At 43.9% G+C, this 20,319-nt stretch overlaps 1 protein-coding gene across 3 annotated transcripts in view; it reads right to left on the bottom strand.

The window, feature by feature from the left end:
* The window catches only part of KALRN (kalirin RhoGEF kinase), a 1,371,746-nt gene that overhangs the window by 82,638 nt on the left and 1,268,789 nt on the right, over nucleotides 1-20,319 (bottom strand). For all 3 annotated transcript variants that reach the window (XM_030208706.1, XM_030208704.1, XM_030208705.1), the window contains 6 exons: nucleotides 19,273-19,365; nucleotides 15,706-15,756; nucleotides 14,345-14,422; nucleotides 8,137-8,322; nucleotides 4,745-4,916; nucleotides 515-750 (listed from right to left, as the gene is read on the bottom strand). In XM_030208706.1, coding sequence (XP_030064566.1) covers nucleotides 515-750; nucleotides 4,745-4,916; nucleotides 8,137-8,322; nucleotides 14,345-14,422; nucleotides 15,706-15,756; nucleotides 19,273-19,365 — 816 coding nt within the window. The remainder of the gene's footprint in view (nucleotides 1-514; nucleotides 751-4,744; nucleotides 4,917-8,136; nucleotides 8,323-14,344; nucleotides 14,423-15,705; nucleotides 15,757-19,272; nucleotides 19,366-20,319) is intronic.

Genomic DNA, 20,319 nt, shown 5'->3' on the forward strand with positions numbered 1-20,319 from the left:
CTTTCAGGCTCCTATCCCTCTCCCCAACATTTTGATCATTAAAATCACTCACCACCCTTCTTCTCCCACAATGAACCTATAAAAATAGGGTCATTGGTTATTTAAAATATTAAAAACATTTTTCATGTACATAATGAAGGCAATTTCCCAAAAGTCTACTCCAGTTAAATGGGCTATTTCAAAACTGCTCACCCTCCATGCCGCTAAAAATACAGGCTGCTGATTGAGTACATCTTGCTGTCAGGGCCTACTCTTGGCCACTCCTTCCCCATAAGCTGCTGCCCTAGGTGATCACCTAGTTTGCTTACTAGTTAGGTTGGCCTTGCATCTTTCCCTACTCCATTGCTCAGGTTTCTAGAAATTTTAAGGAATACAAGCTGCTCATGGTTGACATTAAAAATCATCTAACAGAGCTGTCTACTGGGATTACAACCATGGAAGGGCAGGGGAGGGATCACTTACTCTCTTCTTTGTCACATATAAATACATAAGAACGATTAAAATATTACATTACCTTGTTTTCTTCAAACTTCTCTCCAGGCTGATAGTGGTCGTATCCTGGGCTTCCGTTGGAGGTAGATATCTTCAGGGGTGGCAAATATGGATTTCGGCCCGTGCCCTTCGGAGACTTCTCAGGCCCCACAGGGGTAGAAGAGAGAGGTCTGCTGTTGGGTGGTGGAACCCTATTAGCCTGTGATCTCATCACAGCTGTTCCTTCTTTTCGTTGGTACTCTATCGGTGATTGCAAGGCTGTAAGAAAGGAGTCAAACAACAGTTCACACCTGTAGAGTAATACAGCATCTGTAAATCAGGAGTCACATAAAATTAGAAACCAATATGAAAATGTGATTTAAGGAAAAGGAAGGTACAGGCATGCTTCTTCAAATCTAGTAACTTCCAAAAAGATGTACAAGGCACCTAATCCAGAATACGGCTGCCAGACTCATATTTGGAAAAACTAAATATGAAAGCGCAAAAACCCTAAGAGAGAAACTTCACTGGCTCCCACTTAAGGAATGCATTGCGTTCAAGATCTGCACAATTGTACACAAAATCATCCACGCAGATGCCCCAATCTACATGCTAAACCTCATAGACCTACCTTCCAGAAATGCCACAAGATCATCCCGCAAATTTCGCAACTTGCACTACCCCAGCTGCAAAGCACTTAAATTCAAGCTGATGCATGCCTCTACCTTCTCTTACATGAGCACGCAGTTATGGAATGCATTACCTACAGACTTAAAAGCAATCAACGAAACAACTATCTTTCGAAAATCTCTGAAGACGTTCTTCTTCAACAAGGCCTACAATGAGAACCTACAGCCTCACTAAGTCACCTCACCAACCCACTCAATTATGAACGCTTATCTTTAACTACCCTAATCACTCTCTTCCTTCTTCCCTTCCTAATCGCTACACATTACTAACTGTATCTGATATCCTGATGAAATGACAATGTTAACAAATCTATGTAAGCCACATTGAGCCTGCAAATAGGTGGGGGGATGTGGGATACAAATGCAGTAAATAAATAAAAATAAATAAAATAATCCATTTTTTTTTTGGGGGGGGGGGGGAGGGCTTTTGATTTATCTTTCAGAGAAGAAATGAATCGGTTATGAACTCAAACCAAAAGTTTTGACTACACCTCTGAATGTCTACAAAAAAGTTTAGTGGTTTTAAAAATTTCTCCTATACTGTTGAATCTTAATTTATGGTTAAGTAGAATTAGTTAGGATTAAGGGAACCGTGAGAAGGCTCTGCCCAATCCTGAGGAAATTTCAGTATTAGTCAACAGCTGCCAATCAACATAGTTACGATCAGAATCTGCATCTGCCCATCTTCGCTACCTCACCTACAATCCATCATGCATTTATAGTTTGAGCATCACAAACCTCCCGGATAATTACTTATTCTGCACCAAACATTATGCCTTCTGCTTTACAAGGCACACAAGATTTCTGAATATAGCCTTTTCATTATTGCTTGCCTGTGTGACTTACATACTATCTCCATTGGGAAACTGCAGGCAGTTTACAACACATTCAAATGGCATCGAAGCTCAATCCAGCATATCATAATAGGATAGAACCCTCCCATTTCTCCCCTGAACTAACCTCAGTCACATTATAGATGTTTCCAGAATGTTTGCTGCTCTTTACCCATTCTTATAATTACCTTGGTATTGTGCACCACAAGAATGACTCCACACAGAAAAAGGCTCTTTGCCCATATGAAATAATTTTGACTCTCTAAAAAGATCCTAGCAGAAGCAGGCATGAAGAATGACAAGGCGACAGAGAAAGAAGGATGCTTGGGTGCATATGGAGAGGAATGGCCAGTAGAAAAAAAAAAAAAAAAGGAGGTGATGATGCCCCTGTAAAAGACTCTGGTGTACAATTCTGGGAGACCATATCTTCAAAAACATATAAAACAGGATGGAACTGGTCCACAGGGCGGCTACTAAAATGGTCAGTGGTCTTTGTCATAAAACATATGGGGACAGATGTAAAGATCTCAATAAGTATAATTTGGAAGAAAGGCGGTAGAGGGGAGATATCAATATCAACACATTTCGTACATATTGCAACACATCCTAAAGAGTTGACATCGTAAATGATAGAGACATTTACATATCTACAAGGTGTAAATGCACAGGAGGCGAGTCTCTTCCAACTGAAAGGAAGCTCTGGAAAAAGGGGGCATAGGATGAAGGTGAAAGGGGAAAGACTCAGAAGTAACCTAGAGTAAAGCCATGGTTCCCAAATCTATTGTGGGAGGCCTTCAGTCAGTTGGGTTCTCAGGATATCCACAATGAATATGCATGAGAAACATCTGCATGTAGACTCACTGAGGATATTTGGAATACCTAACTTGCTGGGCATCCCCCAAGCCAGATTTAGGAATCACTGGAATAACGCAAACTGGGAATGGAGATAAAATAGAAGGAAAATCTTTGAGTAGATGTGGATGAAGGCTCGTGATGCCAGACCTCAGCCTTGGTTCTGACTGAGCAAACTGCCAGATTGTGCAAAACGTAAAAAAAAAGGTGTTTATATGCTTTTTCTGCAGAATAGTATTTATTGCATTTGTATCCCACATTATCCCACCTATTTGCAGGCTCAATGTGGCTTCCAATACATCATGAATGGTGGAAGTATGTGAGTCAACGGTATCATATCTATTTATCTGGATCTGTCAATTTCCTCTTGCTTCTTTGGGCTCCCCAGTTCAAGCTTAACTAGTGCTTAACGGAGAACTATCAGCATCAAATCTCAACTCACCAGGGATAAGAATAGCCATACTGGGTCAGACAAATGGTCCCATCTAGCCCAGTATCCTGCTTCCACCAGTGGCTAATCCAGGTCACAAGTACCTGGCAGAAACCCAAATAGTAGCAGAGAAGGGAGAAAGTCTGCGCTCAGATCACCAGTCCTCAAACACCCTCCACACCCTTACATATGCCATGGATGTAGAGCATTTCTGAGCCTGAAGCAAGGTAGGACTGACTGAATTAGACAAACCTTTTTGTCTCAGTGGCCAAACCATAAGACCAAAGGGGCATGGATCATTTATGAGCACCAGACCTTGCTTCAGTAGGCCCTGTATCTGCAGCAGACGGAAAGGATCCCCGTCCAGCATCAGGTCTGCATACCAAGGCCTGCGCATCCAATCAGGGGCTATAAGAATTATTTGACCCCAGTGCAATGCAATCCTTTTCAACCCATGGCCTACTGTGGGCCAAGGAGGGAAGACACACAGTAGATGCACCTCCAGCCAGGGATGTAGTGGAGCATCAAACCCCACTGAGCCTGGTTCTTTCCAACAGCTGAAAACCTTTGGGACACTTGCATTCCGTTTCATCGCCATCAAGTCCAGAAGCAGAGAACCCCCACTGACGGCTGTGGTAAGTCCGACTAAAGTAAATTCACAGGGCACCAGAGACAGGGACCTGAAGTCCTCCAGACATGGCTCTGCAGATTCAACCCACCCGTAAAACTCAACTGGAAACAGCACATCAATCAGAACCAGAGGCTGAAAAGTGTGCCCATCCATCTGCTGGAGATAGAAAATACTGAGGAGCTGGACTGTATGCCAAGAGAGATGTCTCAGCTCAGTTTTCAGTTCTCTATCTCCACCTGCTGGTTTATGGACACAACTATCCCACAGGTTCTGAAATAGTGGGAAGTTACATAACGGAAACTGTTTTTAATGATGCAGGCAACACTATTGGGTACTTTTTCTGGTAGAATCAAATACATATATTTGTACCACTGGGGTAGCATTCTCTGCACAAAGGATTCACAACAGGAGAGATGAGAGCTTACAAAAAACTAAAATTAGATGCCTGAAGATTTATGCCCCATGTTTACAGTCAAAATGGCAGCCCAAAGCTTCTTCTAACAGGTCTGAAAATACAACTCAAGGTATTAGAGGGATAAGGCAATTTCTAGGTCTAGCATCCCCTATCTAAAATGGATTGATGGGATGTAGGTTTTGGAGACAGCCTGAAATCTCAGGATAATGGACGTCTTAAAGAAGGCGTCTGTCCATTTCACCCTGGCTCAAAAAGAAAATGTCAACAGAAAAACACACATACTCACAAAAAAAGTATAAATAGGTCAGAGGTTAAGACTGTGACAAGCCACACCAATCAAGATTAAGGCATCAGCAGATTACTAAGACTCAATCATGTATGTTCTTTCCAGTGGTAAGTACTTACTTCGGACAGGTTACTCACCGTTTAAGAAATCTCTCTGGGTATCCAGAACTTGATTGATGTCCTGTACCCATGCCTGTTTGATTTCAGAATTGGCAGCCTGTAAGATGATTCTCTCTGATGTTTCTCGGCTCATGAGAGCAAACTTGCAGGGGTCATTATCTACATTTTCTTCCATGACCAGGTAATTCATCTATAACAGATCAACAAGAAATGCAGTATACATGAAAGCAAAGCACTCTTTGCAAGCTAAAATTTCTCTGTAATTTGCTCTCTTCCCAGTAAATTTTAATCACTAAAGTGATGACGTTGACTGCTTGTTACACTAAAAGGGAGAAAACAAGGCTCTTCTTAAAACTGGAAGTTGCATTAGCTCAAGGCCAAACCAGATCTCTTTCCCCTGAAACCTATTTGAATTCACACTTGGTGGTTACACTCTCTCCACTGACAGACAATAGAGAACCTGACCTCAGACCGGAGACATGAAGCCCCATTTTAGGTAGAATGTAGCGAATAGATCCAGGTTGGGAAATGTACACTTCTGGTAGTATTTCAGAAAAGGATCTGCTGACAGAGCTATTTCTAAAATGCATGCAGAAATACAGGCATAATTTCCCTGCCTGTGCAGCAGTAGCAGTCAGGGCTGGCTCAATGGAGTGGCACCCTGACCCAGGTTGCTTATGCAAACCCCACCTTCCATTCCTCGTAGCTTCCGCACCCTTCCCCATTCCAGCATATCTCTCCCCTTCTTGCCACACCCCCTTCCCTGCTCCCTTGTAGTCCTGTAAACTATGTACAAGTTGCAGCAGAAATAACCTGGATAAGCTGCGTTTGCGTAGGCCCTAAGTCTTCCCTTTGCCACGCCCTGCTTCACTGATGCACTTTCCTGTGGGCAGAACGCAGCAGGGCCTGGGCAAAGGTAGCCTGTCTTTAGGCTGCTGCTACTGCCAGAAACTCACACAGTTTACAGGATCACAGGGAGGTAAGGGGGTGGAGAGGAGGCAGAAGAAAGAGCGATGCTGGACCCAAGGTGAAGGGAGGAGAGAGAGACTTAGCTGGGGGGGGGGGGGGGGGTCGTAGGAAGGGGAGAGATGCTGGACCCATGGGGAGGAGGGGGAAGAGAGGGCTTAACCATTAGACCAGGTAATATTAGAGGCTGGGGATTCTGGCACCCTTTATCGCTGGTGCCCTGACCCAGTGCCTCACCTGGTCCAATGGTTGTTGGCCCTCATAGCAGCACATATGTTGAAATACTGAACACAGGAACTGAGCAACTCACACTTGTATGTCTGCCATTTTGTAAACCAATATGTATACATGATGCTAATTAATAGAGGCCACAATCTTATTTTCCAAAGGGGAGGGGGAGCAACAAGAGATTATTTGTATTTAGCTTTTCAGTAGTAGCTCAAGGTGAATTACATTCAGCTGCAGTAGGTATTTCCCTGTTCCTAGAGGACTTACCATCTAAGTTTGTACCCGAGCCAATGGAAGGTTAAAGCGACTTGCCAAAGATCACAATCGGTATCAGACTTTAGTCACAGTATAAGGTTACAGGAACAGAATCTCTAAAGCAACATTAAAATTTTTTATTTCTTCACTGAAAGGATGATGGGTACATGAACTGGCCTCGCAGTGGAAGTTAAAACAAAAACAATGAAGGAATTCAAGAAAGCCTGGAATAAGCACAATTGATCTTTGGTTGTGAGGGGAAGACTGGAATCAACTGGAGCAGACTGGATGGACTTGACAGCCCTCGTCTGCTGCCGTATTTTATGTACAAGTCAGTTACAATATGCTGGGCAAAGATCTTTGACAAGTTTGAGGTGAAACCTGAGCCAGTCAAATTTCAGCCCAACAGAAGTTCAGAAAAATTGTCAGTTTCCACAGCTCCTCTGGGGAAGCTCATCAAAAGTTTTCCCAGCATCTCTGTAGGATTTATAGGACCAACACTATGAATCAGGTAGATCTGGGTGAGTTGGATACGGTAGTGTACTGGGACAGATGTGGTGGAAGGTTGACAAAGGGTTACGAAGAAGGCAGGATTAAGGGGTGGGAAAAAGGGGGTAGCAGTGCATGAGAGAGAGGAAAAGGTAGAGAGAAACGAGATGGTGATATCTAGAAGCACTACAGAAAAGGACAAATTGTAGTAGTCTTACCTACAAATGCACTTAGTCTGCTGCCCCTCGCTATCTTTCTACCCTCATCTCCCCTTACATTCCCGCCCGTAACCTCCGTTCACAGGATAAATCCCTCCTTTCAGTACCCTTCTCCACCACCGCCAACTCCAGGCTCCGCTCATTCTGCCTCGCCTCACCCGATGCTTGGAACAACCTTCCTGAGCCCTTACGCCAAGCCCCCTCCCTGCCCGTCTTCAAGTCTTTGCTTAAAGCCCACCTCTTCAATGCTGCGTTCGGCACCTAAGCCTTACCGTTCAGTGAATCCAGACCGCCCCAATTTGACTGCCCCTATCGGACCGACCGTTCACTTGTCTATTAGATTGTAAGTTCTTTGAGCAGGGACTGTCTCTCTTTGTTAAATTGTACAGCGCTGCATAACCCTAGTAGCGCTCTAGAAATGTTAAGTAGTAGTAGTAGTAGTATGAAGGGAATGGTGAAAATGGAGAGAAAAAGAGATGAAAGAATTACTGGTTGCCAGAGCGATGAAGGAGGAAGAAAAAAGAGAAAAGAGGAGAACCTGATGCAAGTAAAGTAGAAAAAATTCAAAATTGAGAATTAAGGGAAAACTCAGACTATGAGAAGCAGAATTTGTGGTTTTTTTTTTTTTTTTAAATCATATAGGTATTGAAATACAAGTTTTTATATGATTTTAATCAACTTTAGTTTTTATTGATTTTGTATGATTTTTAAATTGTACTTGTAATAAATGACACAATAGAATGGTGAAAAGTTTTGGTTCTGTTCTACATTTACTTACAATAATATGTAAGAGATGCTATTGCACGTTTCCCAGGGGTGCTTGCTGTGCTTACTTCCCTGTTTTGCCTTTGCCAGCAAATTAAAAAAAGTTCACGATAACCAGAGAGAAGCCATGCGACAACCTCTCTCTACTTAGGAAGGATTTATCCATTTCACTGCTGTAGTAGACACAAAGTTCCCCCATTTTCAAGTGTCACCTGTCCTTTTCAATAGCATGTAAACAGTGTAGGATTCATATTTTACTTGGGCAAGATATTTGATTCTGTCCTTGCAGGAGATTCAGTTTTTGTTTCCTTTAAAGATCATTTCTACGCAGCCTTAATTGACTTAACAAAATCTGTTGACAAGTCACCACGCATGCCTAGTTCATTAAAAGCACATATCCAAAAACTCAGTTCAACAGGGCAAAGACCTGCATTTGCATGGTTGGCTGCAAGCGCTCACTGAGAAGATCCTCCCCTTCCCCTGTCTTACCTTTATGCTCCTCTTAAACATGTAGCCGGGCGTTAAAGACCCTTTTCTGAGCAGCTCACTGAAGATGACAATCTGTTCGAAGAGGAAGACCCTGCGTTCTTTCGTCCGAGACTGCATCCCCAAGTCCTGCTCGATGACATAGAACGTGTCTTGCTGCAGTAGCTTCCCCTGAGCGGTCAGTTTGCCCTACAAAAAAATAAAGAAGATGTACAGTGAAGATGGGGATTTTGGAAACAGAGTATGGAGTCATGGAGCCCGGCTCATCTACTGAAGCACTAGGAATACCGGCCTATCCAACTAGGCCCAAGAAAGCAAAGTGTCCGACATATCTTATGTCAGCATATTTTTCTGGTTTATTTGGTTGAGCTGTTTTTTTCAACATATATACTAGAAGATTCACAACTGCGGTCTTCAGTACATTTGGTTTCATCAAATCTACCATATTTTGACAGTAGAGGATCATTGTGTAGCCCCTGAAGCAGCCCTGCTGGGCGAAACATGGCCTGTGTCGGGCTGTACTGTATATAATTTTTAATATATCTATTAATAAATTACATTTTTTCATCATGATCTGCTTTGTTGATTTTCCTATCCAACTAGGCTCCAGGAAGTAAAGTTCTGGCACAGCTGAAACATTCATGTGAACAGCTTCAGTCTCCAATTTAAATCTTATTTTCCTTCTCTTTAAAAATCATTCGCTTTCAAGAACATTTTCTAACTTGAAAAGACCATCATTCTTGGCTGTTAGTTGACTAAAAACATTTTGTCAATCCGTGGACATAAACATTGGTAACTTTGGTTCAGCTAGCTAAAAATTGTCATTTAAGATGAACAAGGTGCAGGCCTTTTTGAAATATCACCACCCATGGATGTGTATAGCATATTAAATAAAGCAAATATAGGGGTCATTTACTAACAGTTCGTACATGTGAACACCGTTAGCATGTTATTTGTTGTTAACATGTGCTGTTAATACACAACAGGCAGCTCCTTGTGACTCTGGGTAAGTCACTTAACCCTCCATTGCCCCATGTAAGCTGCATTGAGCCTGCCATGAGTGGGAAAGTGCGGGGTACAAATGTAACAAAACAAAAAAAAAAACCTAGATGAAAAATCTCCAAATACCCAAGCAGCAAGTCTTTCAATTGAAAGAAAGCTCTGGAAAGAGGGGCGCAGGAAGAAGGGGGACAGACTCAGGAGTAACCTTCACAGAATAGGATGTGAATAAATGAACAGCTTCCTAGTGAGGTGGTGGAGATGGAGAATATCTGAATTCAAGAAAGCTTCAGAGAAGTACAGAGGATCTCTAAGGAAAAGAAAAGGATAGTAGATGGCATGGATGGGAAGACTGGATAGGTCATTTTTTTTAATTATTCAATTTGTGTTGGCTACCTGTAGTCAGGGCCGGTCAAACCCAGTAAGCGAGATAAGCACCGCAGGGGGGCGCCTGCCTTCAAGGGCGCCGCTGCGGTGCTGCACCGCCATACCGTGCCACCCTTCGGGGTTTAAATCTTTTATTTACCTCCATCCCAGTGGCCGCGTCATTTCAAAGCCCTGCCCGTCTCTAGCCTTCCCTCCCTTTGTGAGTTCATTCCCGCAGAGTCCCGCCTTCTGACATCATTTCCTCGAGGGAACAAACTCACGAAGGGAGGGAAGGCTAGACACGGGCAGGGCTTTGAAAAGACGCAGCCGCTGGGACGGAGGTAAATTAAAAAAGACTTAAACCAAGCAGGGTGGCAAGAAGAAAAAGGGGGATGGTGGGGGGGAGAAGAGGGTGGGCAGGTGGCCATAAATGGGAGGGGGATGGGGTGAAGGAGAATCGCTGGACAGGGGCAGGGTACGAGAAGAGAGAAAGGAGAAGCTGGGGGGGGGGGGGGGGGCGCCAACTGAAAGTCTGCAGGGGGGCGCCAGAGACCCTAGGACCGGCCCTGCCTGTAGTAGGATTCCAACAGTAGTCAATAACAAGAAAAGTCAATACAAAGTCATGCAAACTTCTGATGATCCAACACAAGTTAAAACCAGTTTTGGGACCCCATCACTCTTCCAACCCTTTCAACCACCCCCTTCTCCCCTCACCCCCAATCCCCCCCCCCCCCCACCCCACCATTCCACCATCCCTGGGAAGTAGGAATCTGAAGCAATGATGTAACAAAACCCACCAATAGTTCTTACAACTGCCTTCTAACAAGCAGAGCAGCAACCCCTAAAACATGCCGAGAAGTGTTGCCCCATCCCTTAGGAATTATAAAGGGACCAGTGGCGTAGCCAAGGGTGGGCTGGGGTGGGCCCAGGCCCACCCACTTTAGGTTCAGCCCCACCAAGTAGCAGCACACCTATAATGTGGCTGGCAGGGACCCCAAGCCCCACCAGCCAAAAATTCCCAACAACTGTTTGCTGCCGGTGAAAATCTGCTATTTAAAAGGTATACGGGGGAGAGGGGATGTTTGAAAGACCATATGGCATGCAGGCGAGAGAGGGAGAAACCAAATCACTTGTAGGACAAGGCGGAGTTCTGCCCACCCAAACTTGGGTCCAGGCCCACCCAAACTTGGGTGTCTGGCTACGCCCCTGAAAGGGACACTGGCCCATTTTAATTCAAAGTGCTCTTTCTGACCTGTGTGCACCACAGTGATTTTTTCATAATTTCTTAATTCTGCACATATTTGACGCCAACAACTAACAGCGGGGCCTTCCAGATCTCTCCATCCCTTTTGCAAATGTCATTCTGGCTGTTAATAATAGTGATAATACTAATTGTTGATTTGAAGAGCTGGAGGACCTATAAAAAGTAAACCAAGTAAACATATCTCTGGCTTTAAATGGCAAGAAACTCCGCTCCATTTTTGTGACTGCCCCCAGGCTTGGGTCCAAAAAGGTCTGGATCTTATGGCAATCCCACCACAAATGTTAACCGCCCCCCCCCCCCCTTCATATCCACAATCCCTCCAGCAAAAATACTTTCCCCCACCCCCAGAGGACTGCGTCAGAACTCTGGCAGGATACCAATACAGCCTCATCGCCAACATATACTGCATTTGCTGGTAATTAGTGACCACTGAGAACCGATTAACAGGCTCAAATTTGCAACCAGGTGTCCAGTTCTAAAGATATTCCAAGCCATTTTTCCCCACACTTTTTCACGAGGTTTATCTTGCTGGGGAGGTAAATCCAACAGAGCCATATAGATATGGGATAACAGCTTTTTATTAGTTACTGTTGTAAACAGTATTATCTCTAGCTCTGTGGGTCTCCTGTTCAAACCATCACAGATGTCATCCCCCTGAAAAAGACCACAAAGTTGAAAATACTGAAAGAAGGGGGCTATCCTTCCTATAAGATCTTGCAATTGTTGGAGCAATATAATCCTCCCCTGTGGGCATAAATCTTTACAATATTTCATATCCAGTGATTCTAGTGTCATTCTTAAGAGTCTGAAGTAATCTATGGAGAACAGCATATGGTTCCTCAAACAGCTACATGGATGTACCTTACTGATTCTTCCTAACTGCACCCTAAGTGCTTCCCAGTGATCCCTGAAGACACTTAAAAAAAAAAAAAAAAAAAACATATCCAGTGGTCATAGCTTTTGGTTCTTCTAGCATACCACTTTCTTTTAAGAACATCTTAACTACTGAAAAAGGGGACAGATATTCCCAATTCCATCTGCACCTAGTGTTTTTCAATAGACTGATCATGGTGATCTTTCAATGTCCTAATAATCACTGCTTTACAATACAGCCAAAGATTGGGGAGTCCCAATCCTCCCCTTTTGCTTAGGAAGTGAAAGTCTACTTAGACCATTCTAGCATAATGCTTTAATGAATTTTACTGGCATTGGAAAACCATGCACCAGTCAACGTGCTAACACATAGCTCAAGAACCCCGATTAAAGATCTAGAGAAGCTGCTGGGATGAGCCTGAAATTGTGTCCGTTCCCCATCAACGGTTTTTTCTAGCATGTTACAGTCAGTCAGTCTTTTCAGCCTGAGCTTGTTGACTCATCCAGGATTTCTTTTACCATCTCTGATCATTTCATCTCCACCAATATGTTGGAGTTCCTTTCAGATACTTGGTGTCCTGAGTTTTTTATATTGTCTACTTGCACTTTACTTTGATGGATTCCCTTAAGTGATCAAATGAAATAAACCCTGTCCTCACTTGGATTCCAGGGCTCTGTCCTTTCCTGGTTCTCTTCCTACCTCTCCCTCCGCACCTTTAGTGTTCACTCTGATGGATCCTCTTCTACTTCTATCCCTCTGCCTGTCGGTGTACCTCAGGGTTCTGTTCTTGGTCCCCTCCTCTTTTCTATCTACACTTCTTCCCTTGGTTCATTAATCTCATCCCATGGCTTTTCCTACCACCTCTATGCTGATGACTCCCAAATCTACCTTTCTACCCCTGATATCTCACCTTGCATCCAAACCAAAGTTTCAGCGTGCTTGTCTGACATTGCTGCCTGGATGTCTCAACGCCACCTGAAATTAAATATGACCAAAACCGAGCTTCTCATTTTCCCCCCCAAACCCACCTCCCCGCTCCCCCCGTTTTCTATTTCTGTTGATGGCTCTCTCATTCTCCCTGTCTCCTCAGCTCGAAACCTTGGGGTCATCTTTGACTCTTCTCTCTCCTTCTCTGCTCATATCCAGCAGACCGCCAAGACCTGTCGTTTCTTTCTTTACAACATCCGTAAAATCCGCCCCTTTCTTTCCGAGCACTCTACCAAAACCCTCATCCACACCCTTGTCACCTCTCGTTTAGACTACTGCAATCTGCTTCTTGCTGGCCTCCCACTTAGTCACCTCTCCCCTCTCCAGTCGGTTCAAAACTCTGCTGCCCGTCTCATCTTCCGCCAGGGTCGCTTTACTCATACTACCCCTCTCCTCAAGACCCTTCACTGGCTCCCTATCCGTTTTCGCATCCTGTTCAAACTTCTTCTACTAACCTATAAATGTATTCACTCTGCTGCTCCCCAGTATCTCTCCACACTCGTCCTTCCCTACACCCCTTCCCGTGCACTCCGCTCCATGGATAAATCCTTCTTATCTGTTCCCTTCTCCACTACTGCCAACTCCAGACTTCGCGCCTTCTATCTCGCTGCACCCTACGCCTGGAATAAACTTCCTGAGCCCCTACGTCTTGCCCCATCCTTGGCCACCTTTAAATCTAGACTGAAAACCCACCTCTTTAACATTGCTTTTGACTCGTAACCACTTGTAACCACTCGCCTCCACCTACCCTCCTCTCTTCCTTCCCGTTCACATTAATTGATTTGATTTGCTTACTTTATTTATTTTTTGTCTATTAGATTGTAAGCTCTTTGAGCAGGGACTGTCTTTCTTCTATGTTTGTACAGCGCTGCGTATGCCTTGTAGCGCTATAGAAATGCTAAATAGTAGTAGTAGTAGTAGTAAATGAAATAAACCTGAACCATCATCTAAGGTAATCAGGTTATTGGAAGAAAGCTGTTTTACCACAAAAATCATGCATGGTCCCTAACCTTGTCAATAGAATATGGGTGATAAACTCAGTTGTGTTTGAACCTTACCCTTTGGTTATCTGTTTGCTTTTCTCCAGACAACTGACCAATTCCACTGCAGTATCTTTCATGTTTTCCAGCAATCTCCTTCAATCTGCTCTCATTCACCATGCTTTTGATTAACCTTCAAGGATTCTGGCCTTCCTCCTACTCAAACAGTCATGGCCTCTGAGATAGGTGCTTGAGTTGACTGCAAGTGTCACTTGTATCCAGAAGCTCTAAGGAATGCACAGCCCTACCTGGTAATCATAGCTGTCCTTTGGGGGGAAGGGATAGTGCTGGTGGAGAGTTGATAGGAAAGACATCAAGACCATTTTCCTGGACTTAGGAATTATAAGGGCCCCAGGCTACTGATGCAGCCCCAAACTTGATATCACCTAGCAAGCCAGGACCTTTAGCTGGCCCACACTGTGGAAATTTCAGTACTAGGCCTGGAATTAAAGTGTCCCCATGCCACTTTTCAGTCTTTGGGGTCAAGGGGAGGCCTGATCTAGTTGAATCACCCTGGGCCTCGCAATAGAATCACTAGAGTTAACTATCTAAAAGGATCCAGTCCTGCCCAATTTTCTCTCTGATTTTCAACTTGGGAACCCAGGTATCTACCAGGTGCAGAAACCTGCACTTCTCACTGTTAAGCCCAAAATGGCAACAGAGTTAAAAATGTTGTATTACCTCAAAGCCTTGAAGGCGTCCCAGGTTCATCATATCATTGCAACGTTTTGGTACAAGGCACATTAACTCCACCGCTTTCTGTCAGTAAAGCAAAAAGTGATCAGTTTAGAGAAGATCAGCTTTTGCCATCCAAGAACTCCAAAATAAATTAAAATGAAATAATCTAAAATAGGTCACAACTACCCTCACCTAAAACTCACGTTAGACGTGCATCAGCAGAATTACAGAACAGTGTTAACAACCATGTTTATAGCAAACAGGCTTTCATGATATCCACAATACATCTGCAGGAACAAATCTGTACATATTTAATCTCTAGTTTATGAAAAAAAAAAGAACTATTTCATGCATATTCACTGTGGACATCCTGAAAACCTGACTGGCTGTTGGGTCCCCAAGGACAGGCTTGGGAAGCCCTGAGTTAACATCTGTAAGGTTACTGTCACCTTTAGGGGTTAGAACCCTTGTGATTTTGTTTTCCCATTTTCTTAACCTCAGATTCATGACCCACAGTGAAAGATAGGCCTACATATGTCCTGGAAGCAGTGTAGCCTGCAAGATATTTTCCTCATGCTTCAGACCTGATTTGGGAGGCACTGGTTGCCCCACAGTTGCCTTTTTATAGCAAACATGGGTGTTACGCTGTGAGCCAAATAAGTAGCAGAAACAGGTTTAGAACCCACACCTTCAGATTTTGTCAGCTTCAACTACAGAGGGGGGCCTTTTACTAAGGCGTGTCGGCGCCTATGCGTGTCCAACGTGAGGCAAATTGGAACTACCACCTGGCTACTGCGTGCCACGGGTGGTAATTCCATTTTTGACGCACACCCAAAACACGAGATAGAAATATTTTCTACCTTGTGGCGCTTACCCGGCGGTAATTGGCATTTTACGTGCACTGGCCCCTTACCGCTCAGTTAGTGCGTGAGACCTTACTGCTAAGTCAATGGGTGGCCGTAAGGTCTCAGGCTGAAAATGGACACGCGTTGGTTTTAATTTTGCCGCACGTCCATTTTCGGCACACACACACACACAAAAGCCTTTTTTCCAGGCACGCTGAAAAATTGACCTGCGCGCATCCAAAACACATGCCTACACCAGCACAGGCCACTTTTCGGTGAGCCTTAGTAAAAGGGCCCCAACGTTTCATCGTTGGCATAAAATGCTCTCTTCACTACCTAGTTCCTCACACTGAGTACATGAAATATCACAGCAAACTAGATAAATGTAATAAGATTAAATACACTGAAATCAGCCTTATCTAGAAGGCCCCAAATTTAAGCCAACAGTAACACAAACTGTGCCTATATGCTCTATTCAGGTCTAAACTCTGCAGAAGGGTGTATGGACAGAATACATACCTCTATGTCAGAACATTCCAGTCCAGCCTTTTCACTGTATCTCAGGAAGTCCTAAAAAAGGTAACACAGATCTCAGAGCACTCACACACTTCATGTGAACAAACAAAATAATTCTTGGAGATCAAAATATCACACAAGATATTTTAACTGATAGAATTTACAAATCCAATAAGAATCTAGCTTATATTTGTCCATAGATCTAGATATCTGTATGTCCTAGGAACCTGAGGAGGATTGTACAACAGTAAAGTTCTGTTAATTGTCTTTCACAATTTTACAGTATTAGGAAGTTATGAGTGTGTGTGTGTGTGTGTGTGTGGGGGGGGGGGGGTGTCTCACTGACCCAGAAGATGCATATGCTGTACAGGACACAACAGCTGACAATGCTCCCTAGAACTACGCAATTCCACTCTTAATAAAGTTCAGTGTCACATTTTTGGCCTTACTGATGGTCCTGGGACGGCCAGGCAGAGGACCTTAGTTCTGCTACATTGTATCTTCCACCTGTAAAAGGCATCTGACCTGCATAAAATCGGCCATCTGATGCTCAATCAGACATTCCTCCCCCTCACCCTATACAGGTCCCCAGGAAAGTCCACATGCAGATGACACATCCTTCTCAGGCACATCCTCGTTTTTCCATTTCGTTTGCTTAATCCAAGCAGATCGTTCGTGGTTTGTGCTGTTTTTTTTTTTGCTGGGCTTTTTCATGTTGTATATTATGTACTCCTGTTTATTGTTGCTTGGATTTCAATACAGGTCTGCAAACCTTTGCATTTTGTTTAGATATATTTAATGTAAATACATTATGAAGGTATTTTTATTCAATTTTTGATGTTTATGTTTTGAGAAATCCGTACTTGTTTGCTCTCAGTGTTTTTCTTTCCCATGTTTTGAAGTGTGGCATAATCAAGGGAAGAGAGTTCTACAACTGCCTTCTGAACGTTCGCTGGGTAAGCGTACTAATGGTTCTGTGCTACAAAGCATTTCTGAAGGATCTCATTCTAACAAAGGATCTGCTGTCCACGACCAGCTTGTTCTGTAAAATTCCGTTTTTTTTCTCAAGGTATACATTTAGTGGCAAGATAGAGTTCTCTGAGCGTTGTGTCTCAGGAGGAAAAGACTTCAGAAACTCTGTATTCACCACACAGATATTGTGAATCACAGACAGTCATAGATCTCATTGCATAATCAATTTTCATAGATCTCATTGCATACTCAATTTTGAGACTATGATACAGGTTCCTCATTAGTCAAAAACCTCCAAACTAAACGTGATAGACATTTCTCCTGTTCTTCACAATCTTATACTCTATTATCCACGATTTATGAAAGGTTATAAATACACCTATCTGGGCTGTAGCGCCGTCTGGAGGGTATACTCAATACGGAGTTTCTGAAGTCTTTTCCTCCTGAGACACAACGCTCAGAGAACTCTATCTTGCCACTTAATGTATAGCAGTTCATCTCAGGGGCAAGAATCAGCAGTTAGTTAAAATATTATAGTTTGTTTTTTCTCAAGGGCAATTCTGTAAACTCAGCACCTGTATTTGTATATGTAAGTGGAGGCTGTGAAGCTCAGCGCTGTTCTGTAAGGGTGTGTATAAGCGGAATGGGGCCTGGATTCAATAAATGGCGCCCAAAGGTAAATGCTATTAAGATCTGTGTTAAGCGCCAGTTCTATAACGGTCACTTAGTGCTAAACGACCTTCATAGAATAGCACTTAGAGCGGATTCCCAGGCCCAACTTTGGACGTGAAGACTTAAAATCTGATGACAGTTCAGCATACAATCTAATTATTCTCCAACATTGCAACTAATTTCTGGGAACATCCCTAAGCCGCCCATACCCCTTCCCATGGCCATAGCCTCTTTCGAGTTGCACACTATGACGTTAAGGTGCGGATGTTATAGCAACTAGGTCAAATGCGAGCAAGGATCCAAATTGATGCCAATTAACTTATTGATCGATACCTCATTAATTTATGAAAGAATCTGCCCTGCATGCCCAATTTTGGGGGATCTTCACAGATCCCAAGGGATGGCACCTACATGCAAGGAGGCATTGACATGGAGGCAGCATGGGCATGCCTCCCACTTACATGAGTCTTGCTACATCAGGTCTATGGCTGCTGTTATTGTCAGGGCCCAGATTTTAGGTGCTGGGATATGTTAGTATTCTGTATTATTAACATTAAAGTTTATATTCCGCCACATACTTCATGGTTCAAGGCGGATCACGTTATAAAGCTGGACCATTTCCAGGAAGTACAATCAAACCTCTACTTAACATTGCGAAAAATAAATCTGACCTAATCTACTTACTGATGAAGAACAAATTTCCTAAATAAATAGGTTTTAATTTGTTTTCGAAACTGAAAATAACTTGAAGGAAACACAAGGATCTCAACATCTTTATCAAGACGAGCAGCTTGAAATGAAAGATAATTATTCAGTATCCTAGATCATTTCATTCCTTTTAGAGAAGGAAAAGCAAATAAACCTGTTGATCTTTTGAGAAAAAATTAAATGAGATACAAAAAAAAATACATGGGACACTCATGAACTACTTTATATAGAATACGGAAGAATTTAAAGAGAACTCACTGGAAGCCAGTGACTTTTTAAAATACAATTGTACGCTATCATATTTTTTCAAGCAGTATTTCAGGCGAAGAGCAGTATTTTGAGTAGATTGCAACCTTAGCAAATATTTAGAGGATCCCAAGTAAATGATGTTACAATAATGTAACATACTCAAAATTAGAGATTGGACAATAAGAAGCTGGGCACTCAGATGCTGTTATATTATAGACTTTAGGGTGCCCAAAAGGGAGGTAACCCATAGGAGCCAACTTTTCAAAATGATTGGGGGTGCTTAATTTTTTTTTTTTACAGCCCCAGCCCTCCCTCCCTCAGAGTTCCAGGCCCCCCTCCCTCCGAGTTCCAGGCCCCCCTCTTCTTCCACTCCCACAACAGTCCTTCGCCTGCCCCTCGCCTTCCTGCATGCCGCCCATAACTTAGAAGTCATCTTACCGGGGTCCCGGCGGCAGTAGTAGTTAAAGGCGAGAATGAGCAGAAAACAGGAAATGAAGGCGGGACCAGAGGCAAAGCTGAGAACAACGAGAAGGGAAGGCAGGCTGAAGAATCGACTCGCCGAGCCTGCTCGCCTTTCACTACTACTGCTGACTTAAGCTATGGGCGGCATTCAGGAAGGCGAGGGGCAGGCGAAGGACTGTTGTGGGAGCGGGAGAAGAGGTCGGGCAGCGGGCTGGCTCCTGGGGAACTTCCGGTTCCGGCGGGGAAATATTGGGGGTGCTCGAGCTCCCACAGCACCCATGGAGTTGGCGCCAATGGAGGTACCCACATATAGATACGCCCCCTTAGTGCAATGATCCATACTTGCTCATGTATGTTATGCTACAATCTTTAGCCCCCAACACCAAAGTCTTGTTCAGGGTGGAAGAGGGGGAGAGGAGGGTGTGGAAACAGGATCAGCTAAGCAGTTTGAAAAGAGGGCACTTGGAAATGAAGATGACAGCAGATGGAAATTAACACTCAACTCACCTTGAGCAGCAGCTGGTATTTCGTTATTCTCTGAATTGGTTTAATCAGAAAGTCACTGATTGTTAGCCTTTGATTTATTTCCTGCTTCACTTCCTAAAAGCACAACAGAGGTTCTAAACAGTTTATAGATCCAGAAAGAGCAACCGAAGAGACTGAGGACTGCTTGGATCCGAAAGTTGGACCAGTTATTAGTAGGTGACTGATGCTGGCATGCAAATGAATACAGACGTTCAACGGTACTGAAATGTGTATTACCAATCCCCGTGCTACCAATATATATTTCATTTATTTTTTAACCTCATGAAAATACTGTACACTATACTGCATTTCTTAAATACACAGTTTTGATCAATTTAACATTTATTTTCGCTTCCCCCTCCCCCAATGTGTAATTACTGTTACAAAAATAGAGAAGCATGCTCCAAAACAAGAAGCATCCTATATAATAAAAAGCACCTCCAACATTCTGAAGCCGGCAGCCTTGCAGTGAAGCCTGAAGCCTGAGGTGTTCGTAGGCATCGTAATAGCTCCGCCCACATTCTCAGCTGATTCCAAGGCAAGGGGAGGAGTAGGTACTCCTCCCCCTGACTAGGAATCAGCTGTCACTGCGCTGCTCCCTGCCACTTCAGAGCAAGTGGCAAGGAGTGGCGCAACAACCCCCCACCCCAACAGCATATCCACCCCCACCCACATGTCCTTCCCTCCCAGTTCAAGGGCCATCAAGCCCCTCCCACCGCGTACAAGAATACCCCCTCCCTCACATTCAACCCCCCCCCTCCGCTTTAATGACCCCTGAACCCCCCTACCGCGACCCTTTGTACAACACTCTTCCCTTCCGAAATACCTCCCCTGAAGCCGTCGCGTACCTCTGCTGAGCTGACGGATCCGAAGTTCTGTTCTCGGCTGCGGGGCATGGCTTCATGATTGTGCATCAGTGGAAGTTTCTGTGCGTGCGTCTGATGTCAGACGCAAGCACATAGACTTAACAGATGCTCAATCATGAAGCCACGTCCCGCAGCCAAGAAAGAACAGAACTTGATCCGTCAG

The sequence above is a fragment of the Microcaecilia unicolor genome, chromosome 7 (assembly GCF_901765095.1).
Source record: "Microcaecilia unicolor chromosome 7, aMicUni1.1, whole genome shotgun sequence".
NCBI classification, from domain to species: Eukaryota; Metazoa; Chordata; class Amphibia; order Gymnophiona; family Siphonopidae; genus Microcaecilia; species Microcaecilia unicolor.